This window comes from Adiantum capillus-veneris, chromosome 7, assembly GCF_014529385.1.
Source record: "Adiantum capillus-veneris isolate H3 chromosome 7, ASM1452938v2, whole genome shotgun sequence".
NCBI lineage: Eukaryota > Viridiplantae > Streptophyta > Polypodiopsida > Polypodiales > Pteridaceae > Adiantum > Adiantum capillus-veneris.
Window position 1 is genome coordinate 1,875,329 of NC_140937.1, and position 23,734 is coordinate 1,899,062.

At 39.8% G+C, this 23,734-nt stretch overlaps 1 protein-coding gene across 1 annotated transcript; it reads left to right on the forward strand.

Moving 5' to 3' along the window:
* Positions 1 to 6,672: 6,672 nt before the first annotated feature.
* LOC147453351 (uncharacterized) lies at positions 6,673 to 6,918 on the forward strand. Its single transcript, XM_086517111.1, has one exon. The coding sequence runs from the start codon at positions 6,673 to 6,675 to the stop codon at positions 6,916 to 6,918; it is 246 nt and encodes an 81-aa protein (XP_086373237.1).
* Positions 6,919 to 23,734: the final 16,816 nt, after the last annotated feature.

Genomic DNA, 23,734 nt, shown 5'->3' on the forward strand with positions numbered 1-23,734 from the left:
TAATTGATATATTTTCCCTTAATCAAGACTTAAAGTTAATTAATTTCAGTCCTAATACAGGTTAATAATTAATTAGATTAATAATCCTAATCATAATTTGAAAATTCACCAATGTATTAGTAGTAAGAGTGTAATTTACAATAGAGAAGGTTTAATCTTCTTAATTGATTAGATTAATTAAGAAAATTAGATTATGATCAGTATATTTCTACTAATTAACAGGGGTTAGCACTAATTATCTTTGTTGTCTATTAATTTTTGGGCAGAATCTCTCTATGCTAAAGAGATTTGGCTAGGCCTCGGGGTGTGAGCGAATTTGTGAAGCTTAGGGATCTATTTATAGTTTTTCCATGCACTCATAGGCACTCACAGGCTGTGTTTGGCAGTTTCTTGCAGCTCATGCAGCCCTTAGCCTCAAGGTAGTGTTGCTAGCTACTAAATCAGTCTTTGGTAGGTCAGTGATGGCCCTACATAGCACCTCTGCACTTTGATTTTCAACCTTGCTAAATTTTAAGCCTATTTTTTGCTTTTTTGGTAAATATCTAGAAAATATCTAGGAGGTTACAATAAAAGTCTTGATCTTTAACACTAGTCCTCTTGGACAGTGAAGTGTCTTGAGACACTAAAGTGTCTTGTTTTCCTTCCAAGTTTTGGAAATTTATTTGTTAAGCAAGAAAGAAGTTTTTTACACCTTGCTTCTACCATAGGTTGGTTATGAGGGAAAGAAAACAATGGAATTTTCTCCATGTCAAAATACAAGCCCTATGGAGACAATTATGGTACGTTCTAAATTATATAAATTTTGGTAGAATTTCCAGCTGTTTTGTCAAAAAAATCATAACATTCTTACATCTTTTTGTAGAAATGGCCTTTTTTATGTTTGTAAAAGCTAAGTGTTAGTACTTAGTGTTAGAAAACAATGGAATGTCCTTCAAAGACTAGTTTCCTAGTTGCATGCAAGTTATAGACATTATTTCATACATGAGTACGTGCTAAATAAGAGCATATTTTTTGTCTTCCAAAGGTCCCCTCGTGGAGTTGGGGCTATTCTAGTGTACTTTGACAAGTACAAATGAGTCAATGACTTTATATGTTTAAACCAAGAAACTACATATTTTTTTGGCTCCCTAGCTTAGTTAAATCTTGTTGCTTAAACTCTATCTTGAATTTTCTATTGTGAAAAAACTCTTGAAAATCTTGAGTCCTCTATAATAACATTGAAACCAAGGTTTTAGGTGCCCCAATTATGTTCGTACTATGTACTTTGATATATTTAGTTGATCTACGTGGAAAGTTTGATATGTTTTAAGGTTTTGAATGCTTATTTCTCAAGACTAAAACATCAAACTTTTCTCTTGCGTAGTTTTGAATATTTGAAATGATCCAATGTTGCAAACCAAAGCCCTTCTACTTGCCACCATGACTCCTCAATGGAAGGGATAAGACAATGTATCACTTTCTAAAACTCACAAATACATCAAAAAAATATTTTTCTTTGTATACAATGATATGCTTGAAATGCCCATATCAAACCTGTATAACTTTCTATTATTCTATATACTATCAAATGAATTTTTTTTGCACATGAGACTTTTAAATATCTATAGTACAATTGTGGAAATGTCACGTAAAATTTTCTACAAGGTCGCTTCATTTTTTCTTAAGCTTATGAAGTCGATTTCTTTAAAGCGAGGGTCAACTTGATGAGTATATTTCTTGATCATGGTAGCTTCTAAGATGCAAGGTTATATTTTAAAACAACCCTCTAGCTAACATATTTAAGCATATCAAGAGGGTCTTCTTAAATACTCTGTCTAATGCAAGTAGCATTTAATTTAAGTTTGTAAGTGTCCTTTTTTGGTACCAAATTAGTGTTAATTATTACTGAACCTTTCAATTATTTTAGCAATTTAAAGTAGCAGCGAAAACTTTCGGAAGGGATAGTGGGGTCAATTCTTGCCCGAATTTAGTTTTAAAAATTCCTAGCTATGGGCTTAAAATTCCAAACATACCAATTTTAGCTACTTTTGAGATAGTGGTTTACCAGTTTCTATGTCTAGGGCTCTCAAATAAAGCTTAGGATTCATTTTCCCGCTTCTAGAAAGGTGGAAACCTTACATAATGGAGCTCGTTGGCATGGTAATTGACAAATCTTGCTCGAAGGTCATTGATATCTAGCCCAAAAATGGTGTATCTAGTGTTAAATAGCATGCATACAAAGTCTCTTCAAAAGTGCTCATATAGTTTGGAGGCATAAACATTAGATGTGCAAAGAATCCATGCAACATCTGCTCATCAGGTTGCTTCTTGAGATCATATACTAGGCCTTTATTCCCGTCCAAGAAGGACATCCATGGAGCCACTATAATCCACACTTTGTGGCACATTTTGATGCAAGCTACCAATATTCGACATATCTTTAAGAGAATTTGGCAAGACAAATTTGCCAAACCTTCATATTGCTTTATTGATGTGGCGAGATCATGTTAGCATAGAATTTTCATCTAGCCTTTGATTGTCACCGAGACCTGGCAATACTAGATAGTTCAGTCAATTGTGGTGTCTTCTTGGTATCATTTCCTGCTGGCTCTAGGTGTTGACTCTAGGGACTAGGCAAAAGGTGACATCTTGCTAGAGTGGAGAGGGTGCTTGCGTCAAGTGGATCATCCATTTAGGATGCTTATCAAGCCATGCCTTCCTCCATTTTGGTTGCCAATCACTAGACTGAGCTTCAGTCATTTCTTGTTCTATGGCCACGTTGCACGACGAAGACACTCGTATCTGATCAATGGGAGTGGGAGGGATCTGGTATACCATTGTTCATTGATCTTTGTTGGTGTGAGTAGTTGTATGCTGATTGATTGTAAAATTTTGATCTCCCATTCCATTGCTCTTTTCCAATGAATTTTGATTGTTTACACTTAAGCTTGCCTTGTAGGACTACTAACAATGCCCACAAATCCTTAGTTTCCTTTTTCAAAGCTTCATTCTCTCTTCGTAGATAATCCTCACAAGCCTTGCCTATCGCTATGGAATCTTGTCTTATGTACTCCTGTATTCTGATAGATTTCTCCAACTCTCTGATTCATTCTTCCACATTTAAGGATGTAGCTCCCGTATCTATGAGCCATGCGAGTCTGGGGTTCATCTTGACTCTTTTGACTATATGCTTTTGGGACAACAACTCTTTTTCTGTGCTCTCTAATAGCACTTCTACAATTACTAACTTGCTTTCTAGTGTGTTTGAGTGCTCTGCAATATCTTTGATCACTACTTCTAGATCGATAATTACACTTTTATGCATATTGTTAGAGGCATGGATGCCTCAGTAACAGTTCATTATTTACTTGTAGAGACGATAACTAAGGTTGTAGCTTTGGGCTCGAAGGGTGTATTTACACCATTACTTTGTAAGTTGTGACTAGACGGTCATGTGAAGGTAGAAAGGTTCTTCTTAGTTCTTGGGGAGTAGCAATTTTCGGATGTAAGTACCAGAAAGTTTGTAGTTTGCAGTCTTCTTGCAGCCGTACTGCTGTTTTGGGCCCGAAGTTGGACGTTGATGATGAATACAGGGTAGAGTAGTACTTTATCTTACTTAGCCATGGTCTCTTGTGTTCGTACAATCTACAGTTTTCATGGTGTAATGTGCAGTCTCTTGCCTCGTTTATCTCTACAATGCATCATTCTTGTATTGATTACCTGTTAGGGCTGTGAGCCCCTAACACTTTGGCGATCCTGTTGTGCGTGTCCTAATGGATATGGGAGCAAATTCCAGTAATCTCAAAGAGAATGGTGTGTCGGTTATGATGCAAAGTTTCTTTCTCGTGCTCTAACCGCCACCTTCTCTCTGAAGCGGTTCATGCAATTGGTTCAAATTCAGCCTGAACCATATGGTTCTAAGGAATTCAACAGTTTCTTGACATGCTAGTCGACCTCAACCACTTGAGGGAATCTTGAATTGGGTAACCCTACATGAAGAGTTTGAGGAGTATGCATCAAAGTTCTTGGAGGATTTCTTCTTGAATTTGTCAGGGGAAATCAAAGTTACAATTGCTGACAAGTTGCAGGTTTTTACAATTTTCTCAAGGTCTTGCTGGCTTTGGCCATGGTGTTGAAGAGGAGCGAACTAGGCAAAGGAGAGACTTTGGTTTGCAGAATGCAGTTTCAGTTTTTCAGTTTGTAGAATGCAATTTCAGTCTTTCCATTTACAAAATACAATTTCAGGTATTTCAGTTTGCAATGCAATTTAAGCAGTTTCAAGGTTTAAAAAGGTACAAATGCTCTCTATTCTTTTGAGGTGTGATTAATGACAAAGAAGAAGACAACAAAGTATACAATATGTCAAAAGTATGAGCACCACAAAGGAATGCCCTTACATGTGAAAGCCATGTCAAAAAGAAGATGTATGTGTCAAATACTGTATGCATAAATTGTGCAAGAAGTTGTATCAGATTGTCACATCTTTTCGAGATGCATCAGATCATGAGGAACCATGTGATGCACAAGAGGATTTGGATGATTTTTCTAATCTTCTTGACAAGGCGGAAGACTGACATGAAGGTTGTGAAGGAAAAAGAAGAAAGTCGTTTTTTAGTATGTGCAGGATATAGATGTTGCAAGAAGCAATTGAAGTCTTGACAGACAAGTATGAAGATCAGTTTCAGGAGGAAGACAAAAGTGATGATGAGTGGGGAGTTACAACACCAATGTTCCCCTTGCTTGGGAAAAATCAGGTAAAATCATGTTTAACTTCTCCAAATGCACTTGCTATAAGTCCCAAATCAATGAAAGAAGTTCAAGCACAAAGCCAACCTGAAGAAGTCAAGAAGATGATGTTGGAAAGGGGAGAAGAACACGAGCATTATAAGAGCCAAAGAAGCCAAAAGGAGCACTTAGTATCCCAAAACCACACTCCAAATAGACTCAAGGGTTTGCAGGATGCTGAAGAACTTAAATCAACAATAGAGAGGTATTTGCAATCAGGTCAAGAAATTGAAGACAAAAGTGGGCCTAAAAGTATGCAGGGTCCTAAAGAAGACATGCAGATTCTAGTAGAAGATATACAAACTTTTAAGGGCATGGAAGGTTGTGAAGGCATGCTTGTTCCTAAAATTTGTAGGAAATTGAATTTGAGAAAGATCAAGGTACTGTTCATGCTGTAAAGAATTTACATTCGTAGGTGATTAAGAGAAAGGTTGAGAATGGGTTATTCAAACATGGAGATGTTGAAGTTCAATGCAAGGTAGACAAAGACCAAAAGATGTTGGAGGAAGTCAGGAGTAACTCAAGAGCCAAGAGGATTGCCAACTATCCCCAAACCCCACATCAAAGAGACTTGTATCTTTGCAAGAAGAGAACAAGAGCTACCCGAAAGAAGAGGTGGCAATCGAGAAGAAGGGGATGCAAGTGGGAGTGAGCCAAAGAAGCCACCAATACCACATACCAACCCATATGCCAACCTTGGACATCAACCTTGAAGAGGTTGAAATTTAACAAGAGATTAGATTATAGCGCATTGAATGGGAAGAGACAAATATAGTTGAAGACATAATGTGTTCTGATGATGAGGATGATGTGATGAATCAGTTTTTGATGTATCTTGATGAGGAGTATCCTGCAAGTGATAGTCAAGAGGGTGCAGTTTGTATTGATGGAGAAGTGTTTTTTTTGGAGTCTTGAAGACTGGAAACCAATTTACAAGAGTGGATATGATTTATTCAGGTTGTGAAGGCAAGGATCTTGAATTTCAGGTCTTGAATTGCAAGTTTCAATGCCCAAGGTCCCTATTTTACAAAATTCCATAATGTAGGTCCTTGAACAAAAACGTACTGATTTGCAAAGAGATTTTGTTCTTGATTTCTTTCAAAGTCTTATTGTTGCTCAAGCAATGATCATCAACAATCTCTCATTGGATTTGAATAATGAGAGATATGTAAATCAGGTGGCGACAAATCAAGTCATATTTATGATCGATCGACTTCAAGAAGAGAAGCAATCATTAATCAAGAAGTGTTTCACAGGATCAGTATCTTGTCAAAGATATTCAAGAAGCAGTTTTTGACAAAGAAGAAGCAAACTATAGGTTCTCAAAGGTGAAGAATGGAGTTCAATCTTTGATTTCTGTAATTAAAGGATGCAAGAGTCAAGTGACTGAAGTGACTTTTTGTCTAGAGAAGTCCAACATGGGGTGTTTGTACCAAATTTCTACTTGTGTTCAATGGTGTGGAAGTCTTTCTTGGAATTTGCTAATTATTTTCTTTTGGAAATGGATCAAGTGGAAAAAGGGTTTGGATGAAAGAAGCATGAAGGATGTTGTGGAAGAATATGAAATCAAGAAATTTCAAATTCAGGTTTAGGTGCAGGAGATTTCTAAAGTGCAAGAAGCTTCATCTTCACAGGATAATGAATACTTCAAAGAGGCAACTTAGCAATTACATAATATTGTTTATGTACTGGAGACTAAGTGTGTGTTGAAGTATGAATATTTATAGGGGACTACATTGTACTTGTAAGGAAAGAGCACTACAATGTAATTACAAGGAACTGAACAGATGCAAGAAACTAAATATTTATAGGAGATTGTATACATGAATTAGGAACTATATGAAGACTTGAAGCCTCAATTTGTGATGGTGAAGGGCCAAAAGATTCAGCTATTGCAGTTAAGACAAAATGAACAGTATGCAAAGATGGATGTTTGGGAACAAGGAGATGAGAGACCTGAAGAAGAAGTATGATGACTTAAAACAAGAACATGATCAATTGAATCAGCAGGTGCAGCTTGGCTCAAATCAAGTACAAGTGCAAATGGATACTATTATGGAAGACCAGATACAAGATGAAGTTCAAAAGAATCAAGTTCAAGATGTAGTGCAGGATGCAGTTGCAATGACAGATCCCGAGGAAGCAGGAATATAGCAGTCAACTTCAAATCATATTTTTATCATTGAAGATGATATATCACCTGCAGATAATGTCAAAAGTACAAATGAATTTGTTCAAGTTTCAAACGATATGAAGGTTGCAGAGACAATTGAAATTCCAAAAGAAGTTGAAGTTGCAGGGGAAATAAGCAAGCAGACTGATACTGAGCTTGATGATGCACGGATTCATCAAGTCAAAAGTTTTCAGTTTCAGGGAGATATCACTGATTGGACAATTTTGCGGCTAGAAAATGGATTTCGTTATGTTTTTGAGAGGGGATGTGAGCAAGCCATCTTGGTGGTGTTTTTTATGTGTGAAGGAGAGTTCAACTTCTTATTTTTAAGCCTTGAATCAGATCAGTTTGATGAAGAAGCAGATAAGTTTTGGTGTTTCTTGAATCAAAAATTTCAAGATAATCAGTAGTTTTTGCATACGGAGTCTAAATCAGGTTTCCCAGTGTTTCATCTACATGCAGGGATATTGGATATGTTCAAGAGACAGTGTCCAATGATTGAAAAATTCTCCAATCTTTTTGAAGAGAAACCTGAACCTGAACATGAACCTGCTAATGTGTTTAGTAAGCCATACCATGCCTTTGCTAAAGAAGAGGAGGCTAAGGAAGAAAATTTATTGTTACAGAAGAAGTTCATTGAACTTAAAGATCATTTTATACACTTGAAGTATAAGGGGAAACAACAAGTTCATCACCAACTTGAAAGAGAGGGTGCTCAATGTTGAGTGATACTGATTGATACTGCAGACCAGGAAGTTCAAGAGCATTCAATTGAAGACACAGTTGCAGTCATAGGACATGAGAATGAGGTAGAGCATCTGCATGTTGGGGAGGCATTATTGAACACTATCGAGGAAGTGTTGGCTAAGAGCATTGAATAACATACAATGGATGAGGTTGCAATTGAGATGGAAGTAAGTATTGATGCAAAGGAAGCAGTAAAGGAGGAGAATTTGTTTGTGCAAAAGCAGTTTGATGAAATGAAGTAGCAGTATGAGGAAATGCAAAAGCAGTTGGAGCAGCGAAAACATCATCAACCTGAACAACTGCATACTCAGAGTGATATTGTAATGTTAGATAAAGCTGAAAATGGAGTTCATGAACAGTTAACAGTAGGTACAATAATTGCAGTTGCAGATGAAGAAGAAAATATTGCAAGTGGAAAACATCAATTTAAAGATCTAGTATTGTCTATTGTGGACGAGATACTCAGTGGAGAAGATGCAGAGGTTCCAATGAAAGAAAGTGAAGCTGAAGTGAATGCAGGATTTGGTAAAGATGGTAAGGAAACTGCAACAGAAGGGAAAATTTCAAAGCAACCTGAAGATCATGTTGATTTTAATCAAGGAATTGTGGGTCCTCACAATGTTTTTCAAACATTGCCCACCGGGTGTGCCAAGTGTTAAAGGCACAAATGCCTCAGTAACAGTTCAATGATTTACTTGTAGAGACAGTAACTAAGGCTATAGCTGTGGGCTCTAAGGGTGTATTTACACCATTACTTTGTAAGTTGTAACTAGACGGTCATGTGAAGGTAGAAAGGTTCTTCTTAGTTCTTGGGGAGTAGCAATGTTTGGATGTAACAACCAGGCAGTTTGTAGTTTGCAGTCTTCTTGCAGCCGTACTGTTATTTTGGGCCTGTAGTTGGACGTTGATGATGAATACAGGGTAGAGTAGTACTTTCTCTTGTTTAGCCATGGTCTCTTGTGTTCGTACAGTCTGCAGTTTTCATGGTGTAATGTGCAGTCTCCTGCCTCGTTTATCTCTACACTGCATCATTCTTGTATTGATTTCCTGTTAGGGATGTGAGCCTGTAGATGGCTGAGACAGTTTTGCTGGGTGGGAATCTGGTCCTGTGAGACGAACAATGGATCAATCAATAATTACCACGACAGTTACCACAGTAATTCCCAAGGCATATAAATAGGACCTATTACATTGTAATCGGGTTGGCATTAATCGGGTGGCATTTGTTGGATGTACATCTGCTTAGCTTTTGATTCATAATCCTTAACTCCTGAAATGTTCTTGAGCTACATCATCTTTCTTTGTAATCTTTCATCTATAATCCTAAATACAGCAGTACAGTATACTCCAGTCATACATACTTTGTACTCATTCTCTCTGAGTCTGAATCTGAATCTGAATCTGAACATCATTCTCAGTACTTCAATCTCTTTCGCATTTCAGTAGATGTATTCCAGTTCAGTTTCTATTTCCAGTTGGGTTCATCACTAAAGTAGCTAGTAGCAATTGGTTGTTTCATATTGTAGTTGTTCCCAAGAAGAATGGGAAGTTGAGAATATGTGTATATTATAGGAAACTCAACGCTCAAACCATCAAGGATCCATTTCCATTGCCCTTAATAGATATGTTGCTTGATGAGATTGCAGGGTATGAGATGTACAATTTTATGGATGGATATAGTGGCTACAACCAATTACAAATTGCTCCTGAGGATAGGGGGAAGACCACTTTCATTACAGAGTGGGGAGCATTTGTGTATCTGGTAATGCCATTTGGACTATGCAATGCACCGGCCACTTTCCAACGGTGTATGATGGAGATATTCAATGAGTTTCTTCATCGATTCCTCACCATATTCATGGACGATTTCACTGTGTATTCAGCTGAGGAACATCATTTACTATTCCTAGAAATGGTTTTTAACCGCTGTCAAGAGAAGCGGATTTGTCTGAATCCATTCAAATCTATTTTTCTAGTCTAGAAAGGCCAGCTACTGGGACATGTGGTATCCCGCAATGGAATGGAAATGGCCAACGACAAGATCCAGGGCGTTTAGCAGGCCAAGGCACCCAGGAATGCATCTGAGTTAAGTTCTTTCTTAGGATATATTAACTTTTACAGAAGATTTGTGCATAAATTTGCCTCCCAAGCTTTACCACTGTATGAGCTCACAAAGAAAACCAGCAAGTTCAATTGGATTGCTGAGTGTGAGGAAAGTTTCCAGAACTTAAAAAATGCCATTATCAGTAAACCAGTCCTTCGGCAACCAAATTGGGATGTTATCTTCCATGTACATGTGGATGCTTCGGGGCTGGTGATGGGGCCGATACTAGCCCAGCCAGATGGAAGGATTGACTATCCTGTCTACTTTGCCAATCGTAGATTCAGCTAGGCTGAACTGTAAGACCTAGGGTAATTGAACATAGGATCCTCCTCCCTACCGCCCCTTATATAGGCCTAGTTCTTAGCTCTTGCCCTAAGCGGATCCCTAGTCCGCACTGGTCCAGTCCAGGCCCTTGGCCTAGGTCCCTGACCCCCTAGGTTGGGCCTAGCCCCGTAGGACCCTTGTCCTAACATTACTCCCCCCTTAAGGAAGAGTTTTCGTCCTCGAAAACACAAGTAGTAATGTCTTCTTAATAATACTGATGTTTTCTTTATTGACGTCCCATAAGTGAGCCAGTTGTCTGTATGACTGATAATTGGTGCAGTGAGGAGGTTCAATGAAACCAAGAGCAACATCTTGATTTTCAACATTGTTGTCCGTTTGCCACCACTTGGGTCTAAATGGTAACTCCATTTATAACTCACTTGAGTACTGTAAAGGAGTAACCACAACTAAGAGTCACTTGGGTCTAAATGGTAACTCCATTTATAACTCACTTGAGTACTGTAAAGGAGTAACCACAACTTAAGAGTTTTCCAAAGGCATAACCAGTTTTTAGATCTTCTGAAGGTACTGGAATAATGCAAGGAAACCTTGGCGTAACTTTCCATGCAGTTGTGAGCCAGATTTCCTACTCGCTTGAGTATCTTGAAAAGTTCATAAATAGGGAGTGTCCTCGTGTTAGAATTCTGAATAGTTTGGAACACAAAGAACTACATGTTCATCCCTAATGAAGGTTATTTGCCAACATACTTTGTTAGCACACCTGGTAAGTCCTTGACGTATGAAAGTATTGACACAATCTCCAACCCCACCACAACAGGTTTTCAAAGTCGAAAACCATACTTAAGCAAATTCTAGAATAGGGAGAAAATCATCTATTCAGAAATGCGTATGCTCTTAGCAGATCCTTTAGCACAAGATTACTCTTTGTAATCTGCCTATCCCCTTGGATAACTAACCGTGCTGAAGTGTGTTTTCCTCACGGTTTACAGACAGTCGTCCCAAATGACTGGTAAACGGGGAATCATAGTAGTGTATAACATTGCTGGGGAATCAACAATGTCTGAAATAACCATCGTGGTTAACTTGAAAAAATCCACAATGCCCAAACCGAGCCATGACCTCTATTGGTGATTAGTAGACCCAAAATTAATCTCATAGAGATAGTTGCAAAATGCTTCATAAGCAACAACCTGAGGAATATGCATGCCGTTCCAAATCAGTCTTTGCTAAACACTAGGGCCCATAACACCTAGTGTGCATGCATTTAGCAAAAACTAACCCGAACCTGTATATCCATAATGATCCTTGCCAATACTTGTGGCAAATGTGATGCGCCTACCACACATTAAAAGGAATGTAAATAGTTCTGAAAAGAAACTAAATACTTTTAGTTGCAATCTTTTGCAAGCCTTGCTGAAACGTCTGAATCACAATAGAAGGTGAAACATTAATCACTTCTAGGTACAGACAATGAAACTTTTTCAGTAACAACTTATAGCCTTGCTATATGTATAAACAACCATCTGTAATGTTGTTTAGCAGTACTTGTACCTTAACAAGTCATTCTAAGTATCCGACAATTTCTGGCCACGAAATTGCTCTTGATACGTCGTGCTAAAAATGGTCTAGAAAACAGATGTGACCAGCACCTAGGGACTTTGTCATGACACATAATTGAAATAATGGCGCAAGTGTAAGTCCAGAGACTCATATTCTCCACATGTGGAATATGTCTCATGTAAGGATGTGTAAAAAAGAACATCCTTCAAGTACAAGATGTACTTGTGTGTGGAGGTAACTGCGAACACTCTACGACGGGAGTGAGAGGGACCCTCATTAGCCTTGCTCCACACTAGCTAAACCGAACTCCTTGAGTTCCTAGACCATGTTGTATCCCATGTGACAACATGTGCCAAATTGAACACTACAAGTAGGTTCGTAACAACATAAGACAGAAAGATAGATTGGACACTTGGCCCAAAATACTTCGTGCCGACATGCCCTTGGCATGGCTCTGTAACATTCAAGCGTACTTAGACGTCTTGAAAAACCAAGAAAAGCATACTAAAACTGGAATAACATCAAATCAATAGATGCGTACCTAGAGATTTGAACGTAATGTACACTTACCTGTATTCCAATGGAGAGGAGCACGTCCCCTACCTGAAAAAACAAACAGCATTGCACTGGAAACCCTGGGTGTTGCTTGTGCAATCGAAGCCCTTGGATTAGAATCTACGTAGTCAAACCCCTTGGTAAGACTCTTTGTAGAAACTGCGCAACTAGCAGATAACGGTAACCAACATAGTCAACCGTGTACAAAATGGTTGGAATCAATTTGAAAAGTGTCTCCGTCCGCTACCGCGTGTGGTAGATTGCGAAATTATTTCCTGGAAAGTATAACTGGGAGAGATCAACTGTGATCCTCAATGCAGATCAAACTGTTATCCTTAATGCCTATGGGGTGATGTAACAATCACCTGCCGGGTCTTAACCCAAAACAGTATGTCCATAGACACTCCGTAGTGCTATAGAGAGAGCAGGAAATCCACACCAGTAAACTATCGAGCTATTATGGACAACCATGCTGTCACAATTGATTGCTGCATCTATACTTTCTTGTAGAGATCAGCTGCTATGAGTATATCTTGAAAAAAATCACCCAAAGAATGCCAATAGTTGGGCCTTGCCCCTGGCTTGACAACGGCTCTTAGCCTTGTTGGCTCATAGCCCTTATGCAAAATAGTGTTCAATCGATGAACCGATGAAGCCTAATTTGAGTAGCATCTTAGCCACGTGCTAGGTGTGAGTTAGAGCACCTTGGCTCAAGTTGACTCACGAGCAGAATATGTATCAAAAGCTTATGTTGGGCTGAGGAACTTTCCGTAAATTTCTCGTGTGTGTGTGCCTAGAATGTGAGCTCTTAGACATGTTATGCCTGACTGGTAGCGTATCCTATAAGCATGCAATAATCAGCCTGTATAATGCTCTCATCGAGAGAGGGGACAGAAAACACAAGCCACAGCTGGACCCTCTTACCATGTATGGGGTCGTGACTTTAGAAAAATGACTTAAAATGGCACTTTGCATGTGAAATATGTCAAAAATTTAGGTTCCATTGAGTGGGAGTGCATTGACAACAACCAGAAATTTAAACTATCCAGAATTTAGTATGTCGGTGACAGAGTGCCTGGTGTGATAGCGGAAGCATAATCTTTGAAGCGGTGGAATTTATGCCACCTAGTTAGCATGCCCTGCTTACAGATTGTGAAGCCCTTGGCGAGAGTGATGGCCTCAAACGGGAGAGCCAAAACCATTAGTGCCTTGCACAATGTAAACTGGTAGGGATTTTGTGAGGTGGTATTCCTATTTTGCCAGTTTGTCAATCTTGTGTGACACTGCTCGTGATTCCGAGTCATTGGGCAGTACCTTGGCACAAGGGAGAAGTCTTGCTTCATAAAAAAATTCCCAAAGCACTTTGCTTTGCATAATGACAGTAATTGCCAAGTAAAGTGTAAACAAGGAAAAACAAGAAAAACTTAAACTTGGCTAACCTGGTAGTTGTTGCTGCAACCAGTTGTCATGAAATTTGGAAGGAAAAACTCATGCCAATCGGCTCATAGACATATCTGCTTTGCGAGAGAGAGTTGTCTCATATGCATATACGCCCTTGTGTATCCTATACACCCATCTGATATGTAATGAAATAACCTGCAAACATACTGCCTATTCCTTCCCAATTTTGTATGCTCATAGCATATGCCATACGTGGCCAGCCTCAATGCAAGATGTATAATCCCATTGAACTGCTAACCAATGGTGCTTCAAGTCAAGGAAATAGAGACTCAAGCCATGCGTGAGTGTAATCGCTATGTCAAAAATGTATGCCAGTAAACGCATACATTCAATAGAGACTTATCAGTTGAAAAGGAAATACAAGCCTGGCTTGTCGGCAATTGTCAAAATTTTAATGCAGTATGTCATACATTAGACAAATTGTGCAAATGATAAGAATATCGCAGACGCCTAAACCGTATGCATGTACAAAGGTGTAAAAGAATGATCAAGCACACTTGACAAACGATGCCGATAATCGGAATTGGCTAGCTCCCGTAATAGCCTTGCTGTAAAGACCTCCAAGCCATGCTTGAAAATCCAATACACCCCTTGGGCGGCAATCACGGCACAAATTGGCATTCGCAACCCAACAAAGTGCAGATGATTTCATAACCAGATCAGCAGTAAAGCGTAAACAAGAAATGAGTACCTGAATCTCTTGTATCTGCATCTTAGATTTCTAGTATGCGTCGTAGTATGCAAAAATACCATTAGCAAGTATCAATTCCGCTTGAATTCTTGACTGCGCTATCCCTTGGATAACCATAATTAGAAATTCCTGTCCATTTGTCGACTATTGCTATCTCATGCAACAGCTTGTCGCATGTTGTGCACGGGATACCAAAATCCTTGAGGACACGCGCCTCATATGCCCTTGATAGGCCGGGCATACCCGTCAATCGTTGTGAGTTGTCAATCACCAAATTCTGTGGTGGGACAAGCTCCTGAGGGTGGCCTTCAAACATGCCCGCCTTGCAAGTTATGTAGTTATACATGCCGTGTAAGTATTGCCTCGATAACATCTGATAAGATATGCATGCCGTCTGTCGGTACTCGTTAAGTGAATACCATCAGTCGTATTCAAAGGCAATTATCTAGCTAATGCTATTGCATATGGCGTGAAACCATTCAGTTCTAGAAGGTTATGTAGCTACACATTCCAGGCCCGTGCAGGCTATGGAGCGATACATGCCTTGCATGTATGCCTTGAGTTGGCGATGCATGCAGGAGATGTCTACTGCGGCCTATGGGAACCACATCCTGTGTTTTAATATAAAAAAAACAAAAAAGGCATTTTTCCTCGCATATCCCCTGCGCGACGCTTACCTCCTGTTGTCCACTCGCCATCGCCAAGCTCTGAAGTTTCTTCACTACAGCCGCAAACCTCATCCTCTGAGGAGACCGTGTATTGTCGTTTGACTTCTTCTCCACCTGCTTCATCATCTTCATGGTACATGGGTAGGAGGAAATTGTCAGAAAAGATGCAGGACACTATCGAGGAAACCTAAGATCTTATTATTGCTACAAAGGCAACTTTTCCACTCATCCTGCACAACACAATTCAGTGCTATGTGTTTACTGAGCAAGCTAAGGCTCTACTCCAACTGTGGGATTTGCATGTGGCTTTGCAAGCCACGAGGATTGAGTTTGACACAGCCATCATAAGGCAAGTCCTGGACTCTTTTAATGCTGAAGATGGCAGTGCTGTGATTTATGGCCAGAAGGTGTCTGTCACACCAGAAAGTATTGCTTTTGAATTCCGTATGCCAAACGGGCTCAAGCCATCTGTGGAAACTGCAGAGCAGATCAGTGCAGATCTGAAGGAGGATGATGATGCTAAGTGGAAAAGGGAATCCAGTACGCAAGGGATTCCAGTTGCAGGACTGGAAGCTCCCGCTACCTACTGATTTGTGACTGAATCCGTGAGCCTGAAGAATAAACCGACATATGTGTCAGAGAAACTTTTTGCTATGCTTTTAGCAAAAAGATTGGATTCCAAAGTCTCTATCAATCTCTGCCAGATATTGTTGCTTAATGTGCTTCAGCAAATTGCCAAGCTGAAATCTCAAAGTGTATTCAAGGCTTGGTATGTTTGATAGTTTCTATACTAGGCAACTGCTCCAGACACCCATGCTCATGTGAGAATGGCTTGGAGTCAGAAGCAGTTTCCACTATCCAAAAATATAGAGTTGTCATCGGATGAAGAAGAGCTAGAAAGTCAGTCAACCCCCATTGGATTGAAAAGGAAGGCTAAACAAGATGAAGCTGGCAGTTCAAAGAAGCCACGGATGACATTGACTAAGAGCACTGCTCTCCTGAAGCAGCTGGAAAGTCAAGTCAAAACAGTGTCTACTGAAAGGACTCCAATTAGCCAGACTGAACAACAGACTGACTAGACCACTGATGGAATCAACCAGTCAGTAGATCAGATTTCAGTAACCACCAGTACTGGACAAGATCAGTCAGAAAGGGCCAGTCTTGAGCAGTCAACTAGCCAGATTGATAAGGGCAAAGGTCCAACTTCTCCAAATCCACTTGGCTGAGTCTCCATCCCATACAGTGAAGAAGCCCTGCACTTGACAAAGAAAGATAGGTTACAACAACTGCAGACTCATCCGCTCAAGGGACATCTCCTATTGCAGAAATCGGATTATGCTGCATTACCTTATATGGCTCCTGTCACACAGTCTATGAGACAACTGATTCTGACCCAACAACAGTTAATGATGATTGTTCAGTACTCATACAGTCATCATGGAATACTATTGTCAATTGTATGGGACAAATGCTGGATGCTGCACGGTCAGAAGATGAACTAATTAAGGTAAATACTGAATTAAGGGAGACTGAGGAGCAGATTGAAAAGCTGGAGCAAGGGAGAGCAGCCTAGAAACTGCACCACACTATCCTTGAGGCTCACTTAGATAGGACCATTCAGTAGTTACAAAGTAAGCTAGCCAAGGTAGAGTCTGAGATGCAGACCATGTGGGAAGAAAAGGCTGAAGCACAACGAGCTGCTCATAGGTTCAAAACCATGCTGAGAATGAAGCGAGTTGAGTTCAACTCTTTACTGATCCACCACAATGCCCTGAAGGCCATATTAATAAAAAGATATATCTATAATAATCTGGCCGAGATCTAGTCTCTTATGGAGACGATGCATAGTGATTTGCAGGATAAAGTTACTGAATGTAGCAGTGCTCTGACAAATCAAGCTATCCTTGATTACATTGAACAATAGACTACCATTGAAGAAGATGAGGATAAGGAGGAAGAAGAAGCAGAGAAGGAGGAGGATGAACCAAACGAAGGGCATAATGATGATGATGATTATGCCTCTCCTCCATCTCCACCTCCAGGACCTGGTCAAAGGGTAAACGGAAGCGGGTTCAGTGGAAGGATACTGGGTAGTTCCATCTCAAAATTCGATCAAGGATTTTTCCACCGGTCTTCGAATTAGACGGTGGATTTTTCCACTCAGGGGTTAGTGTCATTTGGCTGACGGCCCTTGGAATTACAATTATAAGGGCGTCAAGCACTTGATCAGCAAAATTCCAGAAGAATCAGACGGTGGATTTTTTCAGTCTGACTTGGCTGGATGCCCTTGGAATTACAACTATAGGGGTGTTAAGCACTCAATGAGTAAAATACCAGAAGAATCAGACGGTGGATTTTTCCAGTCCAACTTGGCTGGATGCCCATGGAATTACAACTACAGGGGTGTCAAGCACTCGACGTGAGCAACATTCCAGCAGAATCAGACGGTGGATTTTTTTCTCAAAAATTTTGGAATCTTGCTAAAATCCAAGAAAGGAGGGAAGGATGTAGATGGATGAGATAGCTTCACTGGGTGGGAACCGGCTCCTGTGAGACGAACAGTGGATCAGTCTCAGTAATTACCACGACAGTTACCACAGTAATTTCCAAGGCATATAAATAGGACCCATTACATTGTAATTGGGTTGGCATTAATCGGGTGGCATTTGCCGCGGCTGTACATCTGCTTAGCTTTTAATTCATAATCCTAAACTCCTGAACTGTTCTTGAGCTACATCATCTTTCTTTGTAATCTTTCATCTGTAGTCCTAAATACAGCAGTACAATATACTCCAGTCATACATACTTTGTACTCATTCTCTCTGAGTCTGAATCTGAACATCATTCTCAGTACTTCAGTCTCTTTCTCATTTCAGTAGATGTATTCCAGTTCAATTTCTATTTCCTTGTCCAATATAATGTTTGAACTAACACATCACCAATAGTTGTAAACTTCTAACACCGAAATCAGCTATCTAAAGAGATCAGCTCCAATTCCAGAGCCTCTAACACATATTGATTGCACTATAGGGGGATTTTGAGCCTTAGAAAAACTATTCTAATCTTGGGGGGCCTCTTGAGCTTGTGAAGTCTTTGGGTGAGACTCCTCTCCTTGAGCAACTTGTTGTTCAATATCACCATAAGAGTGTTCACTTGATTGGGAGTGTGAAGTCTTTGATGAGCTATCGGCTTTTGGTCTCCTTTCTATAGCCTTGGCAATTTTGGCCTCCTTGGAATCCCTTTCCGTATTTTCCCTCTCCATTTGAGTATAAAACTCTTCAAGTTCTTCTACTATTGTGGATGGGACCATGGGATTCTTTGTTTGCACTTTTTTGGGAACCCATTTTTTTGCAAAATCACCTTTGTCTACCCTTTTATTTGTGAACTCTTTAGCTAATCTTTCAGCCCAAGATTTCTTTTGAGCTTTGTCTACCTTAGCTAATCTGTCAGCTTTCTCCACCTTAGCCAATCTGTTATCGCCTTCTTGCCCTTCTTATTTGCATATTCATCTTTAGTCGACTCGGATGCTTGCAATTTCCTCTATTCTTGTTTGGGAAGAGGTCTAAGTAAATCTAGATTTTATGGTCTCTCCATCACTTCCCTATTCTTGGTACTAGATCCAGGTGTTTGGATAGGTGCTTCAGGAAATTTTTGTGCAACTCCAATAGCATGATACACAATTCTTGTAAGTATTTCTTGAGCTCCACTATAGGTTAATTTTTCATACTCTAGAATATATTGGGTGTGATTGATCTTCACAGATTGATCTTCATAGGTTGTGTCTGTTGGTAGGCCTAGATATATGTTGTAGCCACCATATGGTTGGGTTTTGTGTAGTGACCTAGTCTCTTGATATCAGCTAAAAAAAAATTTGCATGAACATTCAAGTGGGTATCTCATCTTCTCGGCATTTCATGTCTGCAAATGTGGCCGTTGCTACTTTTTGTACAAAGACTTCAGCTTCTAAGTTCTTTTTTCCCTCCATGGCTGCACCCGTTCAACACATGAACCTTATCATTATCTAATGTGGTAATCTCAGTAGTCCCATCTTCTTTGATGTTTGTATAGAGCTCATAGCTCTCTAAATGTCCATGCTGCATGGCAACAATTGGCAATAGTTCCATAGGTTTGTCTTCTCGAGAGCTTCTTCGACAAGCAGCCTATTGGAAAGGTTGTAGGATTCCCTTAGTATTATGGGCAACATTACCATATTATTTTCTTGATTTCTAACGTGCCTTCCAAATCCAATCTCTCCTCTCTCTCTCTCTCTCTCTCTCTCTCTCTCTCTCTCTGTCTCTCTCTCTCTCTATGTAGATGATTCTTGAAGGGAGTCCTTGAGAATTTTGAACTCCTGGGGAGTCCACTAAGAAATATATAAGATAGCACGTCCCAACAAAATAATGAATTTATAATTAGGTACATTTACAAAAAATTAATTATGTAAACAGTTTTTAATTCAAAAAGTGAAAAGTTTCATACATAAGGACTATTTTTTTTACAAAAATGCATACATAAGGGGTGCATATAATACTTGAAAATATAGTGGTAAGGTATTATTGAAATACCTCTTATTTGCACGTGCTATATGAAATTTACATAGTGGACTCCTCGAGTGTGAACTTTGGTAGCTGCTCTAGCTTCTTCTTGCAGTTCTACTTCTTAGGATTGCTTTTGCTCTTAGACAATTTATCGTGCAATTTAGTGAACCATGAGAGCTAAATTTTCCATTTTCATGTCTCCATGCATTCGTTGGATTTTTTGGTTCCCAATATTGCTTATACTGTCTATATGAACCATACAAAAGTTACAAAAATTGGAAAACACTTTCTTTCATGCAAGACAAAGAAAAAATGGTTTTTATTTCTAGCTATGATGGAGAGCAAGTTTTTCTTGATTCTGACTTCATATACCGACTTACAAAGCCTAGTCAAGAGGCTTACAATTAAAGACCGTTAATTTTATAAGTTGTTCCTACTTATCGGACCCTGTTTGATGGGGCCTAAGGGGACACAAGGGAATAAAAAGGAAGCTAGGACCCAAAATCGCATGGAGATGATGACAAAGCACTGTTGTACATACGTTCCATTATTTGTGCTCTGACTGGAGTACTCAAATAAACCTGCGACTACAATTTAACACTTCAAGAAAACTATGACTTGGCAGTTAGAGTGCTCTCAAGCAGACGATGACATCACATTGGACGCAAGGTTGGTGCCCATTTCAATATTTCCTTATCCAACTAAACTTTGTAGAAAATTTGTGAATTCCTACAAGCTATCCCACTTTTATTGGGCTAAAAATGACCTAATCTAGCCAAATTTTGGCAGGAGGCTTCATAGACAAAATCCCCATGCAAAAGCTGAATTTCCTGGTGCATTTGAACACTTTCCCAAACCTAGCAAGAAATTACAACACACTGAATCGTCTATTTTGACCTTTAAAAATGCACCAAAACACCGGTACTATGATCCCCTAGCTTCCCCAAAACTCCTGGGGGCATTAGGATCAAAAGGGTTCAAAACCCTAAAATTGAAAAAATACATAGCATTCTGTAATTTCCTATTTTGGGCTCTGTTTTGTGTGCCGATCGAATATGTAGCAAGCCCACATTTCTTGCGTGAATTCTCTCTGGATCAACCTGTACCTGTTGTAAGGAATTAGCAACTAGTTAATCCGGTACCTATACAAGAGGCTATTGCCTTGACAATCGTGCATGAACCCACACGTGACAGAACTGTACATACATATGAATAGCCCTTGAGCTGAGCATCACAATTTTGTATCCAAAAAGGGAGAGAGGTGTATGAAAGTGAAATCATCATGCTAAATAAAATAGGGGAGAATGTCTCTCTTTCAACATGAAGTCATGGAGAACAATGATGGGTGAGTCTATTAGTGTTTTTTAAAAGTTCTTGATAGCTTGTTTGTGGTGTGTTGTTGGTTGGCCATAAATACCACATGCTATAAGAGGGTGACAGGGTGGAGAGGACTCCCTTGGCCTTAAGACAGTGATTGAAGTGTATCGTCCTATGATATGTTGTGGTGTATTTTACTCAAGCTATGTTGAAAAAAATGCTAATCTCACTTTGTTTGGTTATGGTTGCTTCGTGAGCATGTGTTAGTGCAACAAGCTCTCTCTCTCTCTCTCTCTCTCTCTCTCTCTCTCTCTTTCTCTCTCTCTCTCTCTCTCTCTCTCTCTCTCTCTCTCTCCTTTGGGTGTGTGTATAAGGTTTTCTTGATCATAGTCGTTATGTTTCACAGTAGCTTGAGGACTCCCTCCCTCCCTCTCCCCCCCCCCCCCCCCCCCCCCCCCCTCTCTCTCTCTCTCTCTCTCTCTCTCTATGAATCCTAGTTCGCATCCAAAACTAGGTGGTGTCCCAAATTTGTGTAGGGTTTAATTGTAGGTTTGTGTGTGTTTGTTTGTGTTTTTTCCAACCCCAACCCAATTGAGTAGCACGAGAGCCTAGAAGGGTTCCCAGAGGACACTCTCCTTATGGCCCACCCTAGACCACCTCAATATGATGTTCTCATACAAGAATATAGATGTTGATTTAATAGTGTTGTCAAGTAAGGCAGTGCCTCTCAGTGGTAGAGTACCCTTGTTCAACTGTACTGAACTTACAATTGGCGAAGTACACTGGGTAGTTTGTCTTTCCATCAAGTTGGGCTAGTATAGCTCCCATTTGCATTCCATAAGAATCTACATGCACATGGAAAATTACATCCCAGTTTGGTTGGCAAAGGGCTGGCTTCCTCCTAGTCAAGTCCTTTAAGCACTGGAAACTCTGTTCACATTCCTCACATCCTAGTTTGGTTGGCGAAGGAATGGATTCCTCTTGATCGCATACTTTAAGCATTAGAAACACTATTCACATTCCTTAGTCCGTATAAACTTGGTCCCTTTCTTAGTGAGTTCATATAGAGGCAATGCCTTAGCTACAAACATGTGAAAAAACCTCCTATAAAAGTTAATATATCCAAAAAAAAAACTCAATTCAGATACCGTTGTTGGTGTTCTGTCCTGTTGAATACACTTAACTTTGTCTTAGCCATTTTAGTCCCATTTTTGGACAGTATATGTCCCAGAAGCCGTCCCTTCCATACCATAAACACTAATTTGAAGGGATTCAAACAGATTCTCTTCTCTTTGTGATGGATCCAATTATGCGGTGAGTGAAAGAGAGGGAAGGAGAAGGGGGAAGGGGATGCAGAGAAGGAGACCATTTCTTTGTGGAGCATGAAAGAGAAATTGCTCTCTTCCTCCTTATTTTCTTTATGACCAAAGAATAGACTAATGGACACCCGCCATGGCCACCGGCCACTTGGCCTAAAACCCAACTGAAAGGGTAGTGGTAATGCGTGTTCTAGTCTCCACCCAACCGTGGTATCTTATAGCCTCCCCCTAGTATACACATTGTCCGGTTGTGCCGGTGGCCTTGCCCATAGGACCCATGTCCTTACATTACACCCCCCTTGGAGAATCGTTTTCGTCCTCAAAAACAAACATAGGAAAACGTTTCTCAAGTGTGGAGACATTCTCCCATGTAGAACCTTCTTCAGGTCTATCTAGCCATTTTACCAATACCTGTCGTCTAACATGATGTTTGGTGTGAAGCTCATGAGAATCCAAAATCTTTTTGGGCTCATGAGGATGCTTGGCGATTTGATAAGGTCAACTAACACACCTGTGTCAATGACGTTATCATTCTGTCCTAGCTGTTTTGAAAAATAGGATGAACTCGTGAGTGCTCTGGGAGAGCTAACTTATAGGCCACTTGACCTATACGTTTGAGAATGGTAAATGTTCCACAATAGCATGGTGAAAGTTTAGCAACTTGTCTCGTCTTCAGACTTTCTAAATGCTCCGAAACTTTGAGCAAAACCTTGTCTCGTTCTTTGAAAGTAGCAAGACGACGATGCTCATCTGCGTACTTCTTATATCGATCTTGAGCTTGCTTTACATTCTGTCGAGCAACTCGAAGCATGTCAAAACGGTCTTGGAGAAAATAATTCGCTTGTTGTATCTTCTCCTTAGCCAACCCCACCGTAACGGGTGACCTAGGTTGAAATCCATATAAAGGCATAAATGGACTAAACCCTGTAGTCACATGCTTTGAACTATTATAAGCAAATTCCAGTATAGGTAAGTAGTCTTCCCAATTGGTTTGCTTCTTGCTAACGTATGCTGGTAGAATATCCTCTAGCACTTGATTAACTCTTTCTGTTTGACCATCCGTTTTTGGATGATCAGCCGTACTTAGATTAAGTTTAGTTTCCAACTTTTGGAACACATCTCTCCAGAAGTGATCATTGAACTTTCGATCTCTGTCACTAATGATACTAGCTAGAAGACCGTAGAGTTTATATATATGATCTACAAATATACGTGCTAATTCCGACGTCTTAACCGTAGTCTTAGTGGGAATGAATTGACCCATCTTTGTGAGACGGTCTACAATTACCCAAATGGCATCATGGCCATGATTTTTAGTAGGTAGTCCTACTACAAAATCCATAGAGATAATCTCCCACTACCTTGTGGAATCTCTAAAGGATGTAAAAGGCCACTTACCTTGAGGTTCTCTGCCTTATTATTTTGTCACTATTGGCAATTTAGTAAGTACTCTTGAACATCATGATGTAAGGCCGGCCAATAAAACTGCCGTTGAAATAAGGCATACGTCTTATGGATACCTGGATGACCACCACTTGGACTATCGTGACAC